At 34.5% G+C, this 19879-nt stretch overlaps 1 protein-coding gene across 2 annotated transcripts in view; it reads left to right on the top strand.

The window, feature by feature from the left end:
- The window catches only part of LRRC7 (leucine rich repeat containing 7), a 446889-nt gene that overhangs the window by 153456 nt on the left and 273554 nt on the right, over positions 1-19879 (top strand). For both annotated transcript variants that reach the window (XM_047871231.1, XM_047871230.1), the window contains exons 4-5: positions 8697-8775; positions 17962-18051. In XM_047871231.1, coding sequence (XP_047727187.1) covers positions 8697-8775; positions 17962-18051 — 169 coding nt within the window. The remainder of the gene's footprint in view (positions 1-8696; positions 8776-17961; positions 18052-19879) is intronic.

Here is a 19879-nt window from a genome sequence, read left to right as displayed (position 1 = left end):
ATTATAGTTAACGACTCAAATATCAGAGAATATCAAATATACAATAAGATGGTAAATCAGTGAATCTTCAACTTATAAGCAAGTACCATGTCTTATTATTTTTTGAGTATCATTTCATTTCAGACATTATATAATCTAAAATACTAAGTATTAAGAAGAGAGAGCTACATGTCCTAAAATAGCTAAATAAATTATCCTGCAGATCATTGAATATAAATGTATTTTTATGGATGATATTTAGACTGAAGATTTAGGTGAGAGAGTGGATGAGGACAGGTAAAAATTATAACACATTAAATAAATATATTCAGAAAGTAAGATTTAAAAACAGTTTATATGTTATGTAAATGTCTTACACTCAGGTTTGCCTTTCATTTATGATCATAAGGATCAATGTTGCTCTTACTCTTGTTAGGCTCTATGTGTGGGAATGACAAAATTGTTTGCTACATTTAGACTCTAAACTTATCTATTTCAGGGGAAAAAACATTTGCTTTCATACTTTATTGCCAACTTAAAACCTACTTAAAGCCTAACCCAAGATTTTAAAAACACTTGAGTTTTGATTTTTATTTTGACACCAATAATCTTTTTTATAGTTAAATAAATCTGAAAACTATATTACTTATAGGTTTAAGATCATTGTCAAGACTTAGATGTCTGCATTAGTTATAGATAAGATACTCCAAATAAAAGCAATTAACCAGATATATACTAAACGTAATGACTTTTCATTTTCTATCATGCTACACAGGAAAGATCCATATTTGATTGATTTCAGAATTCTCCCCTTTCCCTTCTTCTGCACACCCTCTGGAAGAATGACTGAGATAGAAGCAGCAGGAAAAAGGACAATAATGAATAACCCACAAAGGGCATAAGTTCCTGAATAATTTTGAAAGTTGAGCAGGAACTTTTTGAACCCATTCTTTTAAAGGAAGGGAAAAACAAAACAAAACAAAACTCCACAATTAATCAGATAAAATAGTCAATCATATCTTTTCTACTTCAAGGTATTAATATTCTGTTAATGCAATTTTGATCATTACATTACATTAAACATTTATTTCTGTTTTAAATTCAGAATTCTTTATGGGCCTGTGTTAGAAAGTTTATGTGTTATCTCAGCTGAAAAACAGGGAGTAGAACTTGAATTGTAATGGCTTAAAAATGTTTGAGCTCACTTCCTATAGTAATCACAAATTAACATGATTGAAGTATATGTGTTGTTGAAGTACAGGATATGTATCCCTCTACTTCAGGATGAATACATTTGAAAATCGAAACAAAGTTCATGATAGAAAATGTGTGTGTGTGTGTGTGTGTGTGTGTGTGTGTGTAGGTCTATCTATCTATCTATCTATCTATCTATCTATCTATCTATCTTATCCATCTAAGTGTCTATCTATATATCTACCATATATTTATGTAAAACAAATATCACCTTTCTTATAAATTGAAAACACTGTGTTTCAGAGGACCATACAGATCAGTTTCAAAGACTGGTTGATGAAGATGTGGATTCTATAATCAAATCAAATGTAATTTTAATAAGAAATAACATAATGAAGTAAAAAGGAACAAAAGATATAGTGTTAAAAAATTGAATTAAATCCTACCTTATACATTCTCATCTGTAAACACCCATTAGTATTTAAATAAGTCACTGAATCTTTGTGAATGTATGGTTTGTCATCCATAAAATGCAAATAATATTGCTTAATATATCTTCCCCATAAGACTATTAAGATAAATTATTTTACACAATGGTATAGAGAAGAGTAAGTTACCTTAATTCTTATTAATATATGAATTATATCTAGTGCCATACTAATTTCTTTACCTTCCTACTATCTAATACTCAGATCAACTCTTTGAATTAGACAAAAAATGAATAAGTGATGCTCAAATATTATATAAAATAATATCTAGTTAAGTGACAGCACTGAGATTCAGTTACGATTCCAACCTGTACTTTTAACTCTTTGATAAATGACCTCTTCATGTTTAGGTTGAACTATAAGTTAAAGTTATGCTCTAGAACTTAAACTCTAGGGCCCATATATTAGTATATATGGTAAAGTTCCCCCTGGAAACCTTTGAACATTTATCTCAGATACTATATTGATTAGCTATAGGGATCCTTCAGCACACTAATTCCTATTTATTTGCTGTGTTCTCTTAGGTGGATAAATTTTACAAATGTATTACCTCAAGCCAGCCCATTTTGATATTTGGTTCCTTTGTTGACTGACACAGTCTTCTTCCATTTACTGTTGACCCTTGAACAATACAGGGGTTGGGCACCAATTCCTACATAGTTGAAAATCCACATAAAACATTTTACTCTCCCAAAACTGAACTATTAATAGCATGCTATTGACCAGAAGCCTTATCAATTACACACAGCCAATCAACACATACAAATGTATTAAATACTATATTCTTACAATCACATAAACTAGAGAAAAGAAAATGTTAAGAAATTCATAGAAAAGAGAGACTTCATTTACAGTACTGCATGTATTTATCAAAAAAGAATCCATGTTTAAGTGGACCCATGTAGTTCAAACACATGTTGGTCAGGGGTCAACTGTATTTCCCTTTTTTTTAATAATTTATTTTTTTAGTTAGCAAAAGGTGAAACAATGATTTCAGAGTAGATTCCTTAATGCCCCTTACCCATTTAGCCCATCCCCCCTCCCACAACCTCTCCAAGTAACCCTTTGTTCGTTTTCTATATTTAAGAGTCTTATATTTTGTCCCCCTACCTGTTTTTATATGACTTTTGCTTCCCTTCCCTTTTGCTCACCTGTTTTGCATCCTAAAGTCCTCATATGAGTGAAGTCATATGATGTTTGTCTTTCTCTGACTGACTAATTTTGCTTAGCATCATACCCTCCAGTTCCATCCACATTGTTGCAAATGGCAAGGTTTCATTCTTTTTGATTGTTGAGTAATACTCCCTTGTATATATATATATATATATATATATATATATATATATACCACATCTTTTTTTTTATCCATTCATCCAAATATTTGTTATCTTTCCACATTTTTTTCTTGTGGTTGATTTCGAGTTACAAAGTGTTATGGTCTGGGGGCGCCTGGGTGGCGCAGTCGGTTAAGCGTCCGACTTCAGCCAGGTCACGATCTCGCGGTCCGGGAGTTCGAGCCCCGCGTCGGACTCTGGGCTGATGGCTCAGAGCCTGGAGCCTGTTTCCGATTCTGTGCCTCCCTCTCTCTCTGACCCTCCCCCGTTCATGCTCTGTCTCTCTCTGTCCCAAAAATAAATCAACGTTGAAAAAAAAAATTAAAAAAAAAAACAAAAAAAAAACAACAAAAAAAAAAACAAAGTGTTATGGTCTGAAAATATGTATGGTATGATCTTGATCTTTTTGTACTTGTTGAAGGCTGATTTGTGTCCCAGTATGTGATCTATTCTTGAGAACATTCCATGTGCACTGGAGAAGAATGTATATTCCACTGCTTTAGGATGAAATGTTCTGCATATATCTGTTAAGTCCATCAGGTTCAGTGTGTCATTCAAAGCCATTGTTTCCTTCTTGATTTTTGTGTTAGATGATCTGTCTATTGCTGTATGTGAAGCGTTGAAGTCCCTTAGTATTATGGTATCATTACCAATGAGTTCCTTTATGTTTGTGATTCACTGATTTATATATTTGGGCGTTCCACATTTGGAGCATAAATGTTTACAATTGTTAGATCTTTTTGGCGGATAGACCCCTTAATTATTATATAATGTCCTCCTTCATCTCTTGTTATGGTCTTTATTTTAAAGTATACATTATCTGATATAAGTAAGGCTACTCTGGCTTTCTTTTGGTGACTGTTAGCATGATGGTTCTCCATCCCCTTACTTTCAATCTGAAGGTGTCTTTAGGTCTAAAGTGGGTTTGTTGTAAACATCATTTAAATGGTTCTTGTTTTCTTACCCATTCTGTTACCCTATGTCTTTTAATTGGAGCATTTAGCCTATTGATGTTTAGAATGAATACTGAAAGATATGAATTTATTGCCATTATGTTGCCCGTAGGGTTGGAGTTTCTGGTGGTATTCTCTGATCATTTCTAGTCTTTGTTGTTTTTGGTCTTTTTTTTTCTCCATCTTTTCTCCCTTCAGAGAGTCCCGCTTAAAATTTCTTGCAGGGCTGGCTTAGTGGTCACAAACTCCTTTAATTTTTGTTTGTCTGGGAAACTTTTTATCTCTCTTTCTATTTTAAATGACAGTGTGCTGGATAAAGAATTCTTGGCTGCATATTTTTCTGATTCAGCACATTGAATATATCCTGCCACTCCTTTCTGGCCTGCCAAGTTTCTGTGGACAGGTCTGCAGCAAACCTGATCTGTCTTCCCTTGTGGGTTAAGGACTTTTTTCCCTTGCTGCTTTCATGATTCTTTCCTTGCCTGAATATTTTGTGAATTTGACTATGATATGCCTTGTTGATGGTGAGTTTTTGTTGAATCTAATGGGAGTCTTGTGTACTTCCTGGATTTTCATGTCTGTATCTTTCCCAAGGTCAGGAAAGTTTTCCACTATGATTTGGTCACATAATCCTTCTACCCCTTTTTCTCTCTCTTCATCTTCTGGGCCCCCTATGATTCTGATGTTGTTCCTTAATGAGTCACTGATTTCTCTAATTTTTAAATCGTGCTCTTTTGCCTTAGTCTCTCTCTTTTTTTTGTGCTTCATTGTTCTCTATAAGTTTGTCCTCTATACTATTGGTTCACTGCTCTGCCTCATCCATCCTTGCTGTTGTGGCATGTATTTGAGATTGCAGCTCAGTTATAACATTTTTTATTTCATCCTGACTAGTTTTTATCTCCACAGAAAGTGATTCTAATCTGTTTGCAACTGTAGCTAATATACTTCCTATCATGATTCTAAATTCTGGTTCAGACATCTTGCTTGTGTCTATGTTGATTAAGTCCCTGGCTGACATTTCTTCCTGTTTTTTTTTTTTCGGGTGAATTCCTTCGTTTCATCATTTTTGGAAGGAAAGGAATTAACATGGTAAAAAAAATTAAAAATAAAAACTTAAAAACAACACAAAAAAATCAAATAAAGGATGCTAGATCCTAGGTTGTCCTGGTCTGGTTGTTGAAAGGAGCTTGATAGATTAGAGAAAAAAGGGAAAAATAAGAAAGGGGGGGAAAAAGGAAAAAAGAGGAAAATGTTTGAAAATTTGAAAAAGTTAATACAATGAAATAGAATAAAATAAAATGATGGAAGTAAAAAAAAATAGAATTTTAGAAATTTACAAAAAAGTAAGAAATATAGTAGAAAAAATTAATGAAAAATATTTGTAATAGAATTGGAGAATAAAAATAAAATTTTTCTCTTTCTGTATTTAAGAATAAGAACAGGAAAAAAAAACCTGAATAGATGGACCAGAAAATAGATTGAAGTGCAATTGAAATTACATCCTTTTCCCCTAGAAGTCAAACTATGAAGCACTTTATAGTCCATAAACTAAGCAGGTGGAGAGACTTGTGTTGTTCCTGAAGAGCCTGGTTGGCCCCGTGTGCAGGGCTTAGTGTAAAGGCTCCATTCTCCACTAGATGCTGCTCCTTAGCTTACTGGGGTGGTTTGTGCAGTGCCTCTAGGTGTGCATGTTCATGCGCAGGAGGGGTGAAAATGGTATCACCCAGCTATCCTGTCTATAGTATTGGAACTTTGTGCTGTCCCGACCAGCAGTCGTGCACCTCTCCTTTGTCTCCAGAGTCTGTCCACTCCCCACTTTTACACTGCCTGTGACCAAGCCATCAGGTTACCAGGTGACACCTCCCTCCTGAGTTTTATCTCAGATGTGGCAGTGTTTCCCAACCCCTCATTCTGAGGGACTGTGGCTTTGACCTGTTCTGACCCTCTGGGGGAGGGTTTCACTGAGCAGTGGCCAGGTGCCCACCTGCCCCCAGGAATGATCGTGGAACAATGCTGCTGCCTATACCCAGAGACCGTGGATGAGTGCCAGCCTGCCCCAGAAAAAGTTTATGCAATTGTGTAGCAGTAGCCTTTGAAGGATTATGGTAAATCACAACACACATCTGGCACCAGGCTTCCTATTTAACATCCTTGATCTAGCACCAGCGAATGTGGTTGTTCTCCAGTGTCTGTTGGGACCTTTGAGTGTCGGGTGGCCGCACAGTCGGGTGGCCGCACTACCAAATGCCCTCCCAGCAGATGAACTACCTCTCTCTATGTGGCCATTGGACCCCTTGGACCTCACTCTCTTCTCCTGGGGATTTGCTCTTAACACCATAGCTCCATCAGGTATCAAGCTGTGGAGTTTCAGACTCCACGCTCCCCCTGTTTAGAGTCTTCATGGAACTTAAACCCTCTCCTTTCTTCTTTCTCCCTTTTTTTCTTTCAGTCCCTCATGTACTCTTTCTTTTCTGTCCAGCTGCTTTTGGGCAAGGGAGATGCTTTCCATACTCTATCCCCACCCTGTGTCCATCCTCTCTCTGCCAGCAAAAACAGCTCCTTGCCCTCTGCAGCTTTCTCCCTCAGTTCACCTCTCCGTGCCACATACCTGCTGAGTTCTGTGATTCTGGTTGTGCAGATTTTGTGTTAAGCCTCAAATCAGTTTTCTAGGTGGGCAGGATGGTTTAGTGTTGATCTGGCTGTATTTCAGGGATGAGAGACTCAAAAAAATTTTCCATGCTGTTCCATCATCTTGGCCCCTCCTCTGTATTTCTAATCATTATAGGTAACATTTATGCAGCACCTTGTGCCAATTGCTTTGATGCTTTATCTCTCTATGTTCACCACAACTGTCTTTGAAACCATTCATATAATCAGCATTTTTCATAGTAGACACTGAACATTTAAATGGGTTACCCAACCAGTAAGTGATGAAGTTGGGATTCCATCTTAATCCAATAGACTCAGCTCTGATCAAGTTTAAGTTTGAACTACAAACAGCATAATATGTTTTTAAACAAATAATTTAGTAGTATTTTCACCACAAAAGGGAATTACATTTTCAGTAGAAGATAAAGAGATACAACCTTTTCTTTAAAATTATTTTTTAATTTGCTTCTGCTTCTATGTCTTGGTTTACACATAATTAAGAAGGCAGGCACGTGTAGAGATAAGGCATCGGGTATACCAGTATGCAATGAGCCCCAACTGGTTGCTGAACAAAAAAGCTAAAGTCATAAAGGAAGCCTTACCCACCTGTTGGTTGCAGATACCCAAAGGAAATATAAATACCATAGGGGAAATATTGAGGACATCTCAAGGATTGACATATTGACTTCTTTGCCATTTTATTCAGGTCTAGTTAATGAGGGTGGCTCTAGATGTTATGGCCTTTCCAAAAAAGAGAATTGGATTTTCTCATTCAATTTGTATGTAACAGAGCTCCTACACTTCCTTGGGTTCTTAACTAAGAAGCAAAAATACTTCAGCAATAACTTTAGGACAGCATAGTTTCTGATGAACTTTCACATAGGGAGAAAAAGCATGAGAAATGTCTCCATACCCTCTTTTGTACCCTTATTTTGCAGTGGATAAATGACCTGTCTTGGTTTGACTGTCCTCCTGCTGCTTCACTGGGCTTCAAGGTTCTGTGGACATGGTGGTGTAGGTCAATGGAATCTTGGAAGGTGGTGGTTTTCTTTCTTGACTGTACATCATTAAAAAGTTGAACAAAATCCTGCCACAAAATGTTCCTTATCCTCTTGTGAAACATGAAATACTGAGCAGGTCTAGTACTTTATAGGAATATTACCCGCTTAATAATTTCAAAAATTTAGAGCTGGTAGTATAATGTAGACATATAAGAATAGCTTCATATTGCTGCCCTCTCTTCTATCTCTTGTATAACCTACTATATTTGATTCATTTGTATCAACTGAAATATCCTCCACATCTTTTATTTCTTTGACCCTCACATTTATGGATTAGGTTTGTGGCTTACTGAGTTTCAGTTTTGTAGAAAGACCTGTTTTTCTGTTACATAGCCCACAGCACAACTTTGACAGCAGATGAGCAGTTCTCTAAGAGTGATAGGGTGATGAGCCAGGCTGGCTGCCTCAGAGACTGGAGAGAGGACCCGATGAAGAGTTGTTCACCTTTTCACCCTTTCAGGCAGATGTAGAACTACATTCTGTGCAGCCAACAAGAAGAATTGCATAAAACTTATTAGAGACCCACATTAGTTTGGGAATATCTATTGGTTTTGTGATATATCCCTATGTATCTTTCACATGTTCAATCTTCCAATCTTATAAAAGAAGCCAAGGTTTTCTTTTCTGTTTTCTTATATCTGCTGATATCCCCTTACTACAGTAGTAGCACTTAATAATCAAATACCTAGTTATTTTTATTGCTTTAAATTAGTAAAAACCCAAGATCTATCTTATGCTGAGCATACAATTGTTTTCAATTTATAACCAATTCTCAAGTATTATTGTGCTAAAATATTATTTAACATTTAAATTTTATTTTTTAAATGTATGTATATATTATAGGACACTAACATATTATTACATTGTTATACTTATTTAAATGATTATCCTAATGGTATATTTGTACTATATCTGTACTATATATTAACTCATAATTTTAGTTAATTATTGTTAATATTAGAACTATAGTTTGAAGAGTTTTTGCTGGGACATTTTCATGTTCCTTTTTATTTATTTATTTATTTGTTTACATTTTAGGTGTACAAGAATTTCCAGAAAACATTAAATGTTGTAAGTGTTTAACAATTATTGAAGCCAGTGTCAATCCCATTTCTAAGTGAGTATGAATGATTACATTTTATTTATATTAATGTTTCCATTGGATAATAATGTACCCATATAAAGGAAATTCACATAACAAATGAGTTTTAAATCATGCATTTAAAATTCAATTTAACAGAATGATGTGGGAAAATAATGAAATCAGAATAGTTTAACAAAAGATGATTAAAAGCTTTGCTGAATAATGATGAAGGCCTAATAGGCACAAGATGGCATTACTATGAAGCAGACTATGTCATCATTTTCCTGTGCCTTTCAGGCAACATTCCATGAAAGAGCACTGAAACTAAGGAAACAGTTATTAGTTATGATCATGTTGGAAAATTAACACTAAGGATGCGATGAAAGTTCACGAGAGTGCAAGAGGTTAATAAATTGATAGGTGCATGAAAATAGTTGATCATGTAGTTCAGACTGGAAAATGAATTAAGTATGACCAGATAAGGAGAGTATTTGTGTACCAGGAAGAGCAAAAAGACAATTCTATGAGGATAACAAAATGGAAGACTTGGATGGTAAAGATGCTGTGATCAGAAATGGGATATTTGTGGGAATGCCTGGGTGGTTCAGTCAGTTAAGCATCAGACTCCTGATTTCAGCTCAGGTCATAATCTGTTGAGTTCATGGGATAGAGCCCCATGTTGAGCTCTGTGCTGACATTGCAGAGACTGCTTGGGATTCTCTCTCTCTCAACCTCCTTGTCCCTTCCCCACTCGCACTCTCTGTCTCTCTCAAAATAAATAAATAAACATAAGAGAAAAAGAAAATCATCTAAAAAAAAAGAAATGGGTGTTTGTGGCTTATGATCTGTTAGTAGAGAAATGCCATGGGAAGATGAGAGCCAGCATGTGTCAATGTTGGCAAATTAATGTTATGTCATAGGGATACAGTGTACTGTGCAATCAAATAGGTCAAGAAACCATGGAATGAATGGATTGGATAAATCATGAATCTGAATGTTAAAGTCACTTAACAATTGAAGTAGAAATAAAACCTGGAAAGACAGTAGTAGCAATATTTGGGAGAGATTAAAACAATTCAATGGTATGGGACACAGATAAGTAGTCTCAGAGTAAGACTGACATTATAATTATACAAAAACTGATAATAGATTTGAAAAAAAAATCCTGAGTCTTCTGTCTGTATGGAGTTGGGGAGACTAGGAAAAACTGAAGCCCACTAGAAAAGCATTTAATGAGTGGAGTGTTTTTTAGAAGACCAAAGGAAGTTTATCAAAGAGAGTGTGAAGGGAGATTTTTTATCAATACAGTTAAGAAGAGGTAGTAATGAGGATGCTTTCTTTATGGATCATGAAAAGAGTCTGTAGATAAGACTAGGAACAGAATATAAAAGAAGGAGATAGAACTTTAGATGGAGATCTTTACAGTGAATGGTTTGTAAAATAATTTAAGGCCTTTAGTAGAAAGTATGGAACATCAAGAAGTAAGATATGTTTGAAAAATAACAACTTTTCTACCTTAAAAAGAGTATGGAAGTAAAAAAACAACTGTGAAAAGTGTTTTCCAAAACTTTTAAACCAGAATGCAATTTTCTCAACAAAGAATAGGCATTAGTAACTTTTCATACCAAGACTGCAACCAAGTCCTTGACTTGAGTTATAATCCAGGGCAGATGATGAATTGTTTTGACTTCTATTTCTTTAATTCTAATAGCTCATCTTATTTAGGAACCATGATAATGTCTTTGGGAGTAGAAATCCGATGATAATTTATATCTTTAAGAAGCTTAAAGACTGTGGTTTGACTATGTCTCTGAATTCCTTCCATATGTTTAACTTTTCAAAAGATGAATGAGTATGTCCTACTTCATCAAAAAATGCCTAACACTAAAAGCATTAAGTAATTTGGGAATTAATAAAAAATTACTCAATATAAAAATCAATTTAAGTAGTATACTAATTGTAAAGGATTTTTAAGATATATTTTACATACGGCATGTATAGCTCAGTGAATTTATTGTACGGTTCCCAGCCATGTTGACCTTCTCCATAAGCAGTCCACAACATAGCAGCTTGCTTCTTTAAGGCCAGCAGCTGAGTAGTTAATTTTCTAGCAAGACAGTATTATAATATAGTTATGAGAGTGACATCTCATCATATATTCCATATTCCATTGATTAGAAGCAGGTCACAATTCTTATCACACTCTAAGGAAGATCATACAAAAGCATGAGCATCAGGAAGTGAGGGTCATGGAGGCTACCTTGGAATCTGTCCACCACATCTTTGATATCTGGTTTGCTGAGACTTTTTATTATCAATGGATATCGAATTTTGTCCAAGCTCTTTTTTTTTTCAAACATGTTGACATGATGATGTGTTTTTTCTTCTTCAGTCTAATGATATAGTGAATTACATTGAATGTTTTTTGAATGATGATCCAAATTTGCATCCCAGGAATAAACCTTAATTGATTAGGAACTATTACTTTTTTATAAATTAATGGCTCTGATTTGCTAATATTTTGTAGAGGATTTTCCCATCTATATTCATGAAGCATATTAGTCTGAAATTTTTTTCTTGTAATTTCTTTGCCTGGCTTTGGTAACAGGGTAAAAACTGGCCTCATAAAAATAGTTTGGAATCATTCTCTACTATTTTCTATAAGAGTTTGTACAGAATTAGAATTATTTCCTCCTCATATATTGGTAGAATTTGCCGGTACAGCCATCTGAGCCTGGACTTCTCTTAATGGGAAGTTTTTTAATTACAAATTTAAATACCATAATAACTATTGAAATTACCTGTTTTTTTTTTGAGTGATCTTTGATAGTTTGTGATTTTCAGGAATTGTACATTCATATAAGTTTTCAAATTTATTGGCATCTTAATTTTTAGAATGTTCTTTTATCAGCCCTTAAATATCTACAGGTTCTCTAGTGGTGCTCTTTCTTCCATTCTTGTAATCCATAAGTTGTGTCTTTCTCTTTTTTTGCTTGATCAGTCTGACCAGAGATTTGTCAATGTGTTGCTCTTTTCAAAACACCATATTTGGGTTTCATTGGTTTTCCTCTCTTGCTTTTCTGTTCATTTTCTTTGACTCGAGATTTCTATGAAGCAGTAAGTCATAAAGACCCTGGGACATAAAAGTTACAGTTTTCAGTATTATTATCTTAGTTTTAGATGTGAACTTTATAGTATAGTCTGAATGCCTTAACCAAGTCATTGGTGAAAATTACCATGAAAAAATTGAAAACAAAAACTACTTAATGAGAAAAGCATGGACCAACATTTATTGAGAGTCTATCATGTCTCATACTTTTAGATACATTATTTCATTTTCATCTTTTCAGTAACCTTATGAAATAGGTAAACATTATCTGTATACCCTTTTACAGATAGAAACACATTAAGATAGTATTTAGATGCTTGGGATTCTTTTGCTGTATTTCACCAATTCTAAAGAAACATTTGATTTTGGTTTAAATTAAAAGATACATTTTGAAAATTTTGACACATTTTAATGCATAACAGTAAGGACATTGCTAATAAATTATGGTACATCTACTGGATGGATACAAAGATTATATATAGGGTAACCATATGTCTCTGTTTGCTCAAATCATCCTAGTTTATACCACTTGATGTGACATGATTAATAACAGCTCATTTTTAATTCTCAAAAATGTCCTAGTTTGAAAGATAGATTATGTAGTGATTCTGATTATATAGCAAAATTGAAGGATAATTACAAAGTAAAGGGAGAAATCATGATCCTATTTTTCAGTGATGTTAAAACATTTAACTGGAAAATAGATTAGAAATACCTAAAATGGGTCCACCTGGGTGGCTCAGTCAGTTAAGCGTCTGACTTTGGCTTGGGCCATGATCTCGTGGTTTGTGAGTTTGAGTCCTGCGTTGGGCTCTTTGCGGATAGCTCAGAGCCTGAAGTCTGCTTCTGATTCTCCCTCTCTCCCCCTCTTCCATCTCAAAAACAAGTAAACACTAAAAAATAATAAAAATTTTAAAAAAGAAATACCTAAAATGGTAATTATGGCTGTGTTAAGAAAGTGGATTTATGTGCAATTTTTTCTTTTCCCTTTATATTCCAAATTATACTGTAAAATAGTTATATTAATTTTATAATTTTACAATGTATAAAATAAAATATTTAGATGTAAGTATCTTTTCAGTTAGAGAAGATTTTACATTGACTTCTTAATCACAGTTTATAAAACCTGTAATGTAATTTGATTGAACTATTCTATCAGGGGTCAAATAGGTTTTCATTTAACTTCTAAAGTAAATGTAATTAGAAAAAAGTATTGGAAGAAGGAGGTTGGTGGCCAATCTTAATTTGCCTATTCTAACAATAAAGATAGCATTAATAAAAGTATTTAAATTAGTACTGTAGTTAATATTGAAAGATCAGAATAAAAGTAATACCAAGGACAAGTAATATAATTGATCTCATTTAGTGAGTTCTTACTATGGGGCAGATAATCATTTAATCACTAGAGCAACTCTGGAAGTGGATAGTAGCATCATCATTTTACAAATAAGGAAATTGAATCTTGCAAAGATTTACAAGGTCACAGAGGTAACAACTAAAAGAACTGTGATTCAAACCTAGGTCTTTTGACATCAATGCCCATGTGCTCAACCACTAAATTATATGGGTGTTTGCTGTAGTAAACTTTCTTTTTTGTAGTTTGAATATGTCACTTTTAATTTAAGTGATTAATAAAACGAATGTGCTTCTTTACTAAAGATTTTCCAATATATATAAAACATTTCTTTGTTTTTTATTTTTTTATTAAAAATTTTTTTGAGCATTTATTCATTTTTTTACATTTATTTATTTTTGAGACAGAGAGAGACAGAGCATGAACGGGGGAGGGTCAGGGAGAGAGGGAGACACAGAATCCGAAACAGGCTCCAGGCTCTGAACTATCAGCACAGAGCCCGATACGGGGCTCAAACTCACGGACTGCGAGATCATGACCTGAGCCGAAGTCGGAGGCCCAACTGACTGAGCCACCCAGGCGCCCCTAACATTTATTCATTTTTGAGAGACAGAGTGTGAGTGAGAGAGGGGCAGAGAGAGAGGGAGACACAGAATCTGAAGCAGGCTGCAGGCTCTGAGCTGTCAGCACAGAGCCCTACGTGGGACTTAAACTCACAGAGCGTGAGATCATGACTTGAGCTGAAGTCACATGCTTAACTGACTGAGCCACCCAGGTGCCCCAGACATTCTTCTTTGAATTCATTGTATCAGTCAAATGTGGAAAATCATCAGTTACTTTTAGATAGTAAAAGCATTTCATTATTGTGAGCTCCCTTAGTGTAAAATGTTAGATTTAATTGAAGCACTTGGATAAAAGTTCTATCAGTTTGGATTAAGGATAAAGACAATCCATGATTGTCATCTTTATCATTGTACATTCCTCTGTAAATGGTAATATTGATAACTGAGGCCTTGTCTCTATTAGAAGCTACAAAATAGTAGCATAAAATTAAAAATCAATAGAATTAAATGTCTTCTTTAGCATAGCTACTGACTTTATATATTTTCCAAATAATAGGTTTTCAAACTGAAATACTAGATTTACTCAGGAAAATTTTAAAATTCATTGTCCCCAACGAATTTATCCCAGGAATAGAAAGTGCCCAACACTTGTGCAAAGCAATTAGTACAAGCATTTATTATAACCAGTTTGGTATAAAGCAATTGGTATGAATTTTGCTAAATCTATGAGTGTAATTCTTCCAAGAAAGTGAGGAAGAAGACATTAATTTTGAATCTAAGCACAGAGTAACTACTCAATAAATTCTTGTTGAAGTGAATTGAAATAAAAATACACATAGTATTGAACAAGACATACTGTATAAATATACACTTTAACTCTACATTCTTTAAAAAATAAAGGTTCAATATAAAATGGCACCACATGTTTGTTTATAACCAGCCTGAAAATAAGCTATCTTACTTTGTATTCTGTTTTTTGATGTAACTTATTTTTAGCAGTCCAATCTTACAATTCGAATCTGCACAATGTGGTCAATTCTTAAATCCTTAAAGAAGTGTTCTATATAGGAAACCAAATTTTCCTGCAGCATAAAAAAAAAACCCTTTGCCAGAGAAGCAGCAATAAAGAAATACATTTTTGATCAAAGAATAGTATAATGTAATACCATTTAGGGCACATACATATGCAGAATAGTACTCTAAGGGAAGCTGGATGGTTCAAACTGTCCCTATAACTAGAAATTTAGCATTTTAAAGCCTTTTTATGTGTTAGTAACTAGAATGTTAAAGTAAATTATTAGATCAAAGGTTTTAACTTTCTTGTCACTTTACGTGTATTAATCTTCATTTTTAAAAATTCATAAATGATACCTTCTTTCCAATAAGTGTAGGAGCCATAAGGACATTAAAGTAAGATAGTAATTAAATGTGTATTGAAATCTATTGAACATCTGTACCATTACCATAAAAACTACCATACTATCAGGATATGAGCTAATATATTACAACAAAAGATAACTTAGAGAAAAACAGTGATCTCCCTGAGATACCTTTTAATCCTATAGGATAGGGCTCAAACCTTTGAGTTAAGCATTTAGTACCTTCTAAATCCTGTCCCCTACCGACATTCTCAAATCTTCTCTCCTAATATCTTGTACATAAAGTATTTTCTCTAGAACTCATCTTCCCTTTGCCACTCCTCTAAGGTGAATTCTCACCTCTATTTATAAAACCCTTACTCTTCCTCTGCCTTCTTTGTCTTTCTTTCCTATTTTCATGAATCCTACCTCTCTTTAAGGGAAAATTTGTGGAAACAAACTCTATGTAGTCATATAAAAACAGTCCAACTTCAAAATACAAACTGGCAGGCACTTGGATGGCTCAGTTGTTAATAAGCATCTGAACTCAACTCAGCAGCTCAAGACCCACTTTAGGTGAGCATGAGCCCCACTTCAGGTGAGTTTCAGGCCCACTTTGGATGAACATGAGTTCCACTTTGGGTAAAACTTGAGCCCCACTTTGGTGAGCCCCCTTCTCTCTCTCTCTCTCTCTCTCTCTCTCTCTCTCTCTCTCTCTCTTTCCCCATCTCTCAGTCTGTCTCTCTGTCCCTTACTCATTTGCACCCTCTCTCTCTCAAAAAACAAAAACAAAAACAAAACTGAAGCAAGATATTTACAGTAAAAACAATCAATATAAAAATAGTACCCTAACTGTGTAAATAATTCCTACAAAGTAATGTAAAAATATTAATTCTGTTTAGTTTGGACTCCCCAGAAACAGGTGTTTAGAAAAGAATTCACACAGTATATTTAGGAACTGGTCTCAAGAAATACTTGTTGAGGGTATGTTATTAAACTATTTACTAGTATGGACAACTGGACCTTAATCTCTCTGAGGGGGCTCTGGGAAACAGCATAAAACACATATCACAGAGTTGTGAAACATAATGGGTGAAGGAGCTGAGTCTTACTAGTCATTAGTTGAGGGCTGTTCCTGTGGCACATTAATCCCTTATGATGAGGGATATAACTTACGTAATCACCAGGACATATGTTAAAAAAATATTTACATAAACAATATTTATAATATAATAACTAGAAACATATTTAATGTTCATTAAAAAGGGAATAATAAATAAATTGTGGGGTAGGCATACAGTGGAATAGTATATGATGGTGATCAGTCATTATTGACATCAAAATGGGTGAATTTCATACTAATGCTGACTTTTAAAAGTTTCAGGAAAATATTCCTGAAACTGATTTGATTCCTGATTTGATTTATATAATGTTTAAAAACATGCAAAAACCACACTTTTTTTAGGGTTTAAGAAGGTATAGTAAAACTAGAAAGCAGATTGATAAGAATCATTCAGGAATTTGAGGGGCGAATAGGAGGATGAGGTAGTTGGGGATGGGCACTCAAGGGTTTCTTAAAGGCACAGGTTCTATTTATTAAATGATGTTGTGGATGCATACGTATTGTTCTGGATACATAACTTTTCATAACAAAAGATTGGCCAGAGGAAGAGAAACCATGGAATGAAACCCAGAGTATCCCAGAAAGAGGAGGAGGGGAAATTGGAAAAGGGTGTACTAGAAGCCAAGAAAGAGAGAACAATCAATGACAACTGTTGCTAGGCAGTGCTAGATACAAAATGAAATGAAGTTAATGGACTTGAGACTTAGAGGTCATTGGAGGCTTTGGCAAGTGCAGTTGCAGAAATAGAGTTGGGGTAGATGCCAGAAAACCATGGCTTGTGGAGTAATAACAAGCAGTGAGTATAGGCAGGTCTTTAAATAATTTTGTCAGTAAATGCAAGGAGGGAGATAGGCTGTAATTTGAGGGGAAGGCAAATATGAACACTATTGAGAAGTATTTTATTAAAGAGCATAGTCTTATCTAGACCATTGATGAAGTCATTAAAGATCTTTAAATAGAAATTTAATCATAGGAAAAAATTAAATCATCTGCTAAGAAAAAGTCTCCAGGAAAATCCTTGAATTAAGTCTTTCTGGTGAAAAATATTTAAATATTGCAAATGATTATTTCATCCAAATGGTAAATTTTCACAAAGGATATATCTTCAACCTTTTTAATGCTTCTTAAAGCTTTTAGGATTCTGTATATTTATAGTTTCAATCTTCTTGGTCATTTTTGTTAAGAATTGCACAAATTTAAGTTACAATTCACATACATTATCAGTTAGGGGGACAGAATGCTTCTTCTGTCCTTTTGGCCAACTTTGGTCACCATTGCGATAAGGTAGACACATATGTTAATGATTTAGTGAAAGAGTAAGGAAATACCCTTGCCTGATTATAAATGTGACTATTCTGTTAAGAAAGAATATTAAATTTAAAATTGCAAAACATGGCATACAACTTGAAATTTCTATAAAAAATATCTCACTGGTGTGCATGAGGTTAGGGCAACAGGAAGAGACGATATAATGGTGACATAAATCTCAGCATAGGAGGGCAGCGTAGAGGTGGGTGAATGCCATTTATTTTAATAACAAGCAAAATTTTCAAGCTGTAACAACATGCTCAATAAATTCTTCCATTACTATGATACCAAAGGAGAGTTGAAAAATGTATTACGCATCTATTTTCTCTCCTTAGAGATATATATTTTTGTTCTGTTTCTATGGCAACATCCATGCAGTGACTAAACCTTTAACTCCTTTCTAGACTCCCTGATGGCTTCACGCAGCTTCTAAATCTGACCCAGCTCTACCTGAATGACGCCTTTCTTGAATTTCTTCCAGCCAATTTTGGAAGGTAAGAATAAGAAATTTAAATGATGAAATTTTATTTCACCATAGGTAAGTGAGTATGTTACCAGCACCAGTAGGTGAGGCTTCAAAAGTGACAACTGTGATTAAACATAGTACTCATTATTATTCATTAAGTGAGACAAAGTTAGTAATGAAATATTTTGTACAAAATTAAGTAAAATTAAGTTTCTACATATCATTAAAAATCAAATAAATTCTGGGGAAATTAAAGAGTTAAATATAAAAAAATACAATGAGAGCTTATCTGGCAAAAAGCACACATGAATATTTATGGCTCTTGGACTGAGAAATACCTCGACAGTTTAGAAACAAAGGAAAAAATAATAAATGGATAGATAGGTTTGACTACATAAATACATTTAAAATAAAATAATATCAGAAAGTATTTTAAAATTAAGGTAAAACAATAAACTGAGAAAACATTGTGCTATATATGGAAAGCAAATTATATCATTAACATATAAAGAATTTTACAAATGCGTATGAAGACAAAGAGCTCATTAGTGGGAAAAAATGGGTAATTGACAGAATGAGCCATTTATAATTAAATGTACAAATTGCCAGTGAACACATGGAGTGTTTATCCTCACAAACAATAAAAATAATACAAATTAAAATGAGAATAAAGAGCTTTGTATTCTGTCATATAAAGACTGTTTATAGAGTTTAAGGAAAAAGATCAGTTCACATACCGCTGATAGAATTGCAGAATGTTATGACCTTCATGCAGACCAGTGTGTTTTATTTATTTATTTATTTTTATTTATGTATTTATTAATTTATTGTTTAATATATGAAATTTATTGTCAAATTGGTTTCCATACAACACCCAGTACTCATCCCAAAAGGTGCCCTCTTCAATGCCCATCACCTACCCCACCCTCCTTCCCACCCCCCTCAACCCTCAGTTTGTTCTCAGTTTTTAACAGTCTCTTATGCTTTGGCTCTCTCCCACTCTAACCTGTTTTTTTTCCTTCCCCTCCCCCATGGGTTTCTGTTAAGTTTCTCAGGATCCACATAAGAGTGAAAACATATGGTATCTGTCTTTCTCTGTATGGCTTATTTCACTTAATATCACACTCTCCAGTTCCATCCACGTTGCTACAAAGGCCCATATTTCATTCTTTCTCATTGCCATGTAGTACTCCATTGTGTATATAAACCACAATTTCTTTATCCATTCATCAGTTGATGGACATTTAGGCTTTTTCCACAATTTGTCTACTGTTGAGAGTGCTGCTATAAACATTGGGGTACAAGTGCCCCTATGCATCAGTACTCCTGTATCCCTTGGGTAAATTCCTAGCAGTGCTACTGCTGGGTCATAGGGTAGGTCTATTTTTAATTTTTTGAGGAACCTCCACACTGTTTTCCAGAGCGGCTGCACCAGTTTGCATTCCCACCAACAGTGCAAGAGGGTTCCCGTTTCTCCACATCCTCTCCAGCATCTATAGTCTCCTGATTTGTTCATTTTGGCCACTCTGACTGGCATGAGGTGATATCTGAGTGTGGTTTTGATTTGTATTTCCCTGATGAGGAGCAACATTGAGCATCTTTTCATGTGCCTGTTGGCCATCCAGATGTCTTCTTTAGAGAAGTGTCTATTCATGTTTTCTGCCCATTTCTTCACTGGATTATTTGTTTTTCGGGTGTGGAGTTTGGTGAGCTCTTTATAGATTTTGGATACTAGCCCTTTGTCCGATATGTCATTTGCAAATATCTTTTCCCATTCCGTTGGTTGCCTTTTTGTTTTGCTGATTGTTTCCTTTGCTGTGCAGAAGCTTTTTATCTTCATGAGGTCCCAGTAATTC

The sequence above is a fragment of the Prionailurus viverrinus genome, chromosome C1 (assembly GCF_022837055.1).
Source record: "Prionailurus viverrinus isolate Anna chromosome C1, UM_Priviv_1.0, whole genome shotgun sequence".
Lineage (NCBI taxonomy): Eukaryota > Metazoa > Chordata > Mammalia > Carnivora > Felidae > Prionailurus > Prionailurus viverrinus.
Note: the sequence above shows the minus strand (reverse complement) of the source record. Positions and strands in the feature narration are given on the sequence as shown.